General features: G+C 50.8%; 1 protein-coding gene across 7 annotated transcripts in view; it reads left to right on the top strand.

Moving 5' to 3' along the window:
- Positions 1 to 6,561, top strand: part of CDH22 (cadherin 22) — a 177,231-nt gene extending 170,670 nt beyond the window's left edge. For 3 of the 7 annotated variants that reach the window (XM_038369499.2, XM_043495890.1, XM_043495892.1), the window contains one exon: positions 1,783 to 5,386. In XM_038369499.2, coding sequence (XP_038225427.1) covers positions 1,783 to 2,321 — 539 coding nt within the window. In that variant the 3' untranslated portion in view covers positions 2,322 to 5,386. Of the gene's footprint in view, positions 1 to 56; positions 1,710 to 1,734; positions 5,387 to 6,445 lie in introns of those variants that run through there. The other 4 variants (XM_043495891.1, XM_038369506.2, XM_038369503.2 and 1 more) reach the window with 4 other exon arrangements.
- Positions 6,562 to 8,061: the final 1,500 nt, after the last annotated feature.

The raw sequence follows: 8,061 nt of genomic DNA on the forward strand, positions 1-8,061 counted from the left end.
ATCCCTCCCCTACATCTCTCTCTTCTCTTTCTCCCATCCTCTCTCATGCACATCAGTGAGTGCAGCTATTTGGCACCAGCCCAACAGCAGTTTCTCACCTTTGCCACCTGACTCCTTGATGGTTTTCTGCAGAGCGGGAGAGGCAGTAAATTCACCTGTTCCGTAGGGAGAAGCCTGACAGAGCTGATTTCAGACAGGAACCCCTCCATCCAGAGAAGCCTCCGTGCATGGAACCCATTCCATGCCAAGTCTCAGGCTGGCCTCTGCCAGGAAACACGCTGAGACCCTCCAGAACTTGGTTTATGGAAGTGTCCCAAGCCACCTGCAGATGGATCAGCAATCTGTGTCATCACATGATACACAGGCAAAGACTGGAGACTTGTGCTAGGTGGTTTTTTAACACCCCTTTTGCTGGCATCTCAGAGAGCTCCTTATGCGAAGAAGGGACAGTGTTTCTGTTGCAATGGCGCCCAGAGCTGAGCCCTGCCCTGAGTTGCTCATAGTCTAACTGAAGACAAGCAGGGTTCCAAGCACACAGAGGAAGCCAGGGAAGGTAACAGTGACAGGAGACTTGGACACAGCAAGACATTGTCTAGTGAAAGCCTTGTGGGGGGTGGGTCAGCATTAAGATCTAAATAAACAAGAAATATGATTGTTGTCGGAGTCCCTGTCATGACTCTGATACATAGGAGCCCCCCGCCTCTCCCGTTGGTCTGATAGATCAATTGTTCCCTGAGAATTAGGTTCCATGCCTGGGAGTGTCATCGGCTCCTGTGATATTGGGTCTGGCTGAGATCTGTTCTGGGTTTGGCAGTGGTTACATTGGGCAGAAAAATCCCTCCACATAGAGTGCCTCCCTTATTTGGGCAGGCTCCTGGGTCTGGGCAGGCACAGACTGGGTCACAGGCAGAGGGAGGCCTGCACACACAGGCCTGTTTGCACATGTCAAGTGAGGAGCTCATGTTTAAAATAACCGAGATGATCAACAGAGTCACTTCCCACCCTGCGGTGTCCCTGCTGGCTGAGCATTGTCAGGGAACATGCAGGACCCCGGGCGTTGCTGGAGAAGTCTCTCTTTAGAAAACCATTTCTACAGGGTGCACTTTACATTGGTTTCATTTTCCAACGCATTGCAAACAAATTTCTGCCTAATTGCCCACAAACAAATAAAGTGCACATCAATGCGCTAAAGGTGATGGGATGAATAGCTGATAATCCAGGACTCATCTGCATCTTGCTGCTCCAACTCTGTGCCATCCGCTCCAGCATCACCCACCAGCCATTCTGCTGCTGCCATGCCCTACTCCCCCTTTTCTCCTTGTCTATCCCAGAACCTATCCTTCCATCTTTGTTGCACTTTCCCCTTCGGGGGGGCGAGTGCCCTGGTGGCTATGCAGCATGGAGAATGCAGCTGCCCCAGTTCTCTGGGACGCACCGCAGAGACCAGCACTAACTCCAGCCTGCACTGTCCCCCACTGGGGACCCAGGGACAGCGACAGCAGAATGTTGTCACTATGGGCCTGATCCTCAGTTGGCAAACTGACCAGTGATGCCAATTCACACCAGCCAAGAGGGCTGCAGCTCTGGTCTTCCCTTCCTGGGTGCACGTTCTCCTGCTATGATGGGTCATTTGGGCGCCATGTCCCTTGCCCTGCACACCAGCTCTGAATGCAGACAGCCCCTCCACTGCTAGGGAGGGAGCCATTCATGCTCACTCTCTGCCCTCTCCCCTAGCTCGTCTCCCTGGCGTACTGCCCCACTGACGGCTCTTTCCCTCTCCAGTGCTGGTTCTCCTAATCCTCACTCTGAAGCGACACCACAAGAGCCACCTGACATCAGAGGAGGATGAGGACATGAGGGACAATGTTATCAAGTACAATGATGAGGGGGGTGGGGAACAGGACACCGAGGCCTACGACATGTCAGCCCTACGCAGCCTCTATGACTTCAGTGAGCTCAAAAGCAGTGACGGTGGGGGAGGGCCGGGAGATGGGGGCATGACTAGTAACCCGCCCTCCGAGCTTCATGTCCTCCCACAGTGGTTCCAGAACCCAGACCTGGACTTCTCCATGTTCAGAGACTACATCAGCAGGAAGGTGGATCAGGCGGACGAGGATCTGTCTGTCCCACCATATGACTCGTTCCAAACCTACGCCTTTGAGGGCTCAGACTCCCCCGTCCCATCCTTGAGCTCCATCAACACCTGGTCCACCAGCTCAGAACAGGACTTCTCCTATCTTAGCAGCTGGGGGCCACGCTTCCGGCAGCTGGCGGCTCTCTATGCTGGGCATAAAGGTGAGGAGGAGAGCAAAGAATCCTAGCCACAATTAACCAAAAATCCACAACAAGATGGAGAGAACGATTTCCGAACTTGGGGATTCTCCAGGCTTCCCATGTCTTTGAGGGCTGCTGCGGAAGCAAGCTCAGGTCAAACAATAAGGACAATATGTCATCCAGATAAGAGTCACTTCACTATCCACCCTGGCATGGAAGGAGAGGCATCAAGGACCATTTTGGACAGGGCGAGTGATGGCTTTATGATGTGCTTTTTGTTAGCCGCCTCTTTTTAGAGGCTCTGTAGCACACACATAACAAGGCTGAAGTGCCCAAAGGAGCTGTTGTTACCATCCTAATCACTTTCATACCAATCTCCATTAAAGCACTCCATGTTAATTTAAGAAAGAGAAAATCTAATTCAAGAAAATTCGGACAGGGTTTTCCCCCACAAATTATCATTCAAATCGATCTGTGCAATGAGCCCAGTTAAGGAGATGAAGAAAGAAAGAGGAGTCTTTTGTTGTCTAAATTGATTTTGTCACTTGATTCAGAGCATTTGATGGGCTTTGATTTTAAGAGCTTTCCTTGGAGAGCGAAACAAGCTTTTAACTTTCGTTCTGTTTTTCTCCCCCTTATATTTACTGACTTTTCTGAATCTCTTTCTTCTTTCCTTGTATTTCAGTTCCTCTAGCTGTGGCGAGCTGGTGTTTCTGTGCAGAATCCCAGCTGCTTACAATCAGTGGAGCAGTTTACATTTGCTGAGTTTTGGAGGTCCTGGGTGCTAGTTCCTAGGTCAGGTCTTTTAAAGAGGGATTTTTACACTAGGGTCAAACATACTTTGCTTCCGAACTGGGCTTGAGTTTCACCTCATGGTTTTTATTAGAATTTTCCCGTCCATTTTTGCCATGTATCACAGATATTTATGTTCATGCCAACATCTATCCCTCCTGCTTAATCAACAATGAAGTCATTGTTCTGAGGTTCTGGCGTCCCAATGATCCCTATGGTAACAAACTGTGATGTCACTAATACAGGATTATGATTATGTGGCTGGACTGTGGGCAGTGAAGCTGAAATGTGAAGGAGGAAATTCTCTGAGCCCGTGTTGTAGAGGTAACAGTAGAGGGAATGCAGAGCATCCTTAAAGACGGCGCTTTCTGGGGGAAGTTCTCAGCCAGCCCGGGGCCTGATGCCTCAGGTCCCTAGGGGTTGCAGTGCACTCTCTCACAGGCACAGCACTTCAGCCAGCTGCAGCATCCCCAAACGAGGTAGCCTGGATGGCTGAGAAGGGAGCGAGCCTCTTCAGCCTGTTCGTTCTTGAGCCACATTCTGCAGCCAGCGAGAGCGGCAAGCAGTGCCAGGCTGCATTTGTGCGTATGGGAGGTGGATGCGCTCCCCAGCAGGCACAGGCCTGTCAACACCAACAACACATTTCACCTCAGCCCCTGACTGTCGGTCAGCTGATCACAGCCTTTGATGACAAGTCCACCCCAGCTCTGGGAGCAGGCCCTGTAGAGGTGCCAGACACCAGGCACCATCAGCAAAGCCAAGCCATGCAATCCCCCAACCCAACTTTTTTTTTGCAAGTTTGCCCTAAAGTGAAAGTCCCTTCAGGTTTCCACAGAAGTGGCTGGCAGAAGGATTCTGTTTATATTTCAGGGTGAGAGCAGGGGAATTTTCCTTTAGGGAAAAATTACCAGAGAATGTGAGCCATCGGTCCCCCGAGTACCAGCACAGTGTAGTACCAGGAAACATAGTACGGTTAATTCGGAGCTGCCTGGCAAAGAGCAGTGCTGGACCGTGAGAACTGGGGTCAATGAGGTGGGAAAGCACAGGCAGTCCAAATGCCGTGGTCCACGAAATGGCATTTGAGGGACATGCTGAGTATCCCAGGGATGTCTTCAGGTCAGTGACATTCTCGGAGTAAATCCCAGCTAACGTTTCAGAGCCCTGTTCAGCAGGGCACACAAGCAGCTTCTTGTGCAGCTCTGGCTACAGCAGCTTCTTATCTGCTGATGTGGGAAAAATCAATGTCGTAATTGATACATAACTGATAAGGCCTCCCAAGGTTTGTCATAGTCATTGGGTTTGTCCTCTTAGCCTAGTCACAGTCAGTGTTTTCTATCCCAGTTGCCAATTCCTTGGAGACTGTGTTTGATATAAATGTATGTGCATGTTCATTTTATACTGTGTTCTGTTTTCCAGCAGTTTGTATTGCCCTGAGCTGCAGAGGAAGCCCCATGCTGTGGTATTGGGGCAGGCTAGAAGGACATGTTAGAAAAATAATAGTCTCTGCCTGTTGTTCCTGCGACAACAGGTTCCCCCTCCCCTGCTGCAGCCACTCAAGGCTCACATGCTCTTGAGCATCTGTCTCCCCAACTCAGGTGTTTTTGGGAGACTCTCCCAAGCCAGCCAGAATTCAGCATTTAAACTTTGAACAAGCAGAGTTCCTCATCTCTCTGGGTCTCAGTATGGCTGCAAAGGCTGGGGGAGCAGCCCCTATCTTGGTATCTGTGCAAATCTCTCATGTCCTGGATGCCACACGTTGTCTTGTTAGTCCTTTACTATGATTTTCCCCCACTGATGTTAGAGAAGCAGCCAGATAAATGCACTGCCTTTGAGCATGCTCAGTCATTCCCGGACAATGCCACCAATTCAGCAGTAAGAGAATGGAGAAAGGCCTCTCTTTCCTTGGGAACTTTTTTGTGTTTTCCCTTTGTGACAATGAACCACTCTGCCCAATCCCCTGCTGAACTGGCCTTTGCTCTCGGAAGGGCCTCATGCAATTGCCAGGGATTGTCTAGCAGAGGATGCAGTCTAACAGGGTATGTATTCTGAATGACCAAACTGGCTTCCAATTGTGCATCCTGGACCAGCCAACCCCTCCCCAACGCACACAACCTCTTCTGCATTTTTATTTTTAATTCCATCTGTAAATGCAATGGTCTGGAACAGCCCAGCTCAGCTTCTGTCTGGGATCAGGCTGCAGAGGTGCCTAGGCAACACTGCTGGCTTCACTCCACACCACACTGTGCCCATGAGCACCCCCTACAGGAAGGAGCTGGCAGACTGTTTGGGTGTTTGATGGCGTCACTTTGCTTTTTTCCCTCTATCCAAACAAAATCAGGGGGTTGATTTTCTCATCCTTGTTATTTTGTCAAGGTCTTTTTAGGACCTGGAAATAAATTATTTCCTTGTCGTCTAGCCTGAGTCTGATTTAGTTTATCTTGTTTCGTTTCCTTTTCTTGCATGGTATTTTTAATGTGGTCTTAGTAAACGACAGCTTACCAAGGGGGGCAGGGCACCCAGCAAGCAGGAGAGGAATCCTGTCATGAAAGACCAAGCCCAGGTCATGCTCCAGCAGAGAGCAGTCTGCAGAATCAGTTTGCTCTCTGTACAGATTTCCAGCGACAGGCCATTGCTTGACTGGGTATTTCCAGCTTTTTATTAAAATGCTCCTCAGAAAAAATTTCTCCCAGAAAAAGGTCGAGTGATGACAACAAAATGTGCCTGTCTCACTCCAGCTCTTCGGGAGGAAGAAGCCCTGTTGCGCTGGAGTGACAGCAGGTATTCAGCGTGGGTGGTGAATAGTCTATAGCACACGTCTGCCAGGCAAGTTGCTCCACAGGAGCTACTGTAACACCGGGAGACAATGGATGATCTGTTGCTTCATGAAGTGCATTTCCACCAGGCCGCCTGCTTGTCCTTGGAGTAATTTATTCCTTCACGTTTTGAGCCTCAGAGACAAATGTGCATATTTGTACTTCTGACCTGGCTGTGGGCGCAAGCCAGCAATTGACTGCACAAGGACTTGATTTCCTCCTGCAGTTCGTTTTGTGAGTGCACCCAAGGGTACCTGCATTTTGAAGTTGCCAGTTGTGCCTTCAATGGAGCATGTGGACCGTTTCCCCTCTGTTCTGTGGACTGCCCTAGGCCTCCTTTGCTAGCCTGCCATGTGCATGAGCCACTTGGGGGGTGAAAAGTGTCACAGAAGTTCTAGGTTTCAGAGTAGCAGCCATGTCAGTCTGTATTCACAAAAAGAAAAGGAGGACTTAGAGACTAACAAATTTATTTGAGCACAAGAAGTGAGCTGTAGCTCACGAAAGCTTATGCTCAAATAAATTTGTTAATCTCTAAGGTGCCACAAGTCCTCCTTTTCTTTTTACAGAAGTTCTAGGTATTATTACTAAGTCACAGCCAAGGTATTGGAGCAGGATGGATCTGTGCAGCCATAGAGACACGTATATCATTTTCACCATCAGAGCTTAGTGGATGAGCTTCTCAGGCTCCATCCAGAGGTGAGTTTGGAAAGTTTGAGCAAAATCCTTCTGCTGTGCCTGAGCAATGAGAGTGTGTGTAAATGAAGCACCTCACTGTGTCTGCCGCCACAGGTTCCTGCCCCCTCACGCTGGCACTTGGCATGAAAAAACATAGTTTTTTGTAAAAATGTTCCTCAGAAAAAGGTTGAGTTTTCTGTCTCAATTTGAACAAATGACGACAACACAATGTGCCCTGCACTGGCGCAAGAGGGACATCCCTAAAAGGCTGAATGTGTGAAAATTCCACCCTTGGCCCCTGACCTTGCGAAGGAATCCACCTGTGCAGAGTCCCAGTGAGATTCTACAGAGACAGACAGGTCCAAGCAGAGGATCTCTGTAAGATCAGAATCTAAAAATATCTGGGGTGGGGCTGGGGATGAGGGGTTTGGGATGCAGGAGGGGGTTCCGGGCTGGGACCAATGGATTCGGAGGGCGGGAGGGGGATCAGGGGTGCAGGCTTCAAGCGGTGCTTACTGCAAGCAGCTACCGGAAGCATGTCCCCCCTCTGGCTCCGAGGCGCAACCAGGCAGCTCTGCGCACTGCCCCGTCCGCAGGCGCCACCCTTGCAATTCCCATTGTCCGGGAACTGTGGCCAATGGAAACTGGGGGGGCAGCGCCTGCGGACAGGGCAGTGCACAGAGCCATCTGGCCTCAGGTCTGTGTACTACATAGGAGCCGGAAGGGGGTCATGCTGACTGCTTCCTGGGAGCCGCCCAGAGCAGGGAAAGCCCCCAACCCTGCTTCCCAGATGGAGCGGGGCAACCCCCCAACCCCACTCCATGGCGGGAGCTGAGGGCCGCATTAAATGGTTTTATGGGCCGGATGTGGCTCACAGGCCATAGTTTCTCCACCCCTGAAATACTGTATAGTATTGTTCTTCAGCACTCCCCTGCCCCGGCTTTCTAGTCCTTCCCTTTCGGGGGGGGACTTTGGGGCCTGGGCTTTTGACCAATCAGGGTCTTCCCCCGCTGGGTTCTCCACGAAGGTGAAGCCCTCCTGTTGTTGTCACATCTTCTTGGAGGGGTAGGGGAGCCCAGGCCCCCACCCTCTCCACTGGGCTGTCGTCCAAGGCCCAATGGTGAGCAGATACGCTCTGCACCATGGGGTGCTACGCAGCTGCTCCCTGGGATCGCTTCCTACCCAAGTATCCTTTTTCTCCACAGAGTAAATCAAAGAATCTCAAATCAAGGTTCTGATCTGTACAGTTGCCTGCCTCTCCTTGTAGGTTTGCTAAGGCCTTTGTGGTCCGATCTCAGGCAATGAGCGCATGGGCAGTCCTCTGCCCCCCCCCCCAGGTCAGATCAACAAACGGCTCCCTTCCAGGGCCCTTTAAACCCTACTTCCATCTTGTGCAGGCTTTGCAGGTGTGGCTGCACCTGGTGGGGCCACCTGGGCCCAGAGCTGTTTCCTAACCCCTTGTTCTCCAGTGTGGGGTTTGTATACCCCATCACACACACACCCCCAG

The sequence above is a fragment of the Dermochelys coriacea genome, chromosome 13 (assembly GCF_009764565.3).
Source record: "Dermochelys coriacea isolate rDerCor1 chromosome 13, rDerCor1.pri.v4, whole genome shotgun sequence".
Taxonomy (NCBI): Eukaryota; Metazoa; Chordata; order Testudines; family Dermochelyidae; genus Dermochelys; species Dermochelys coriacea.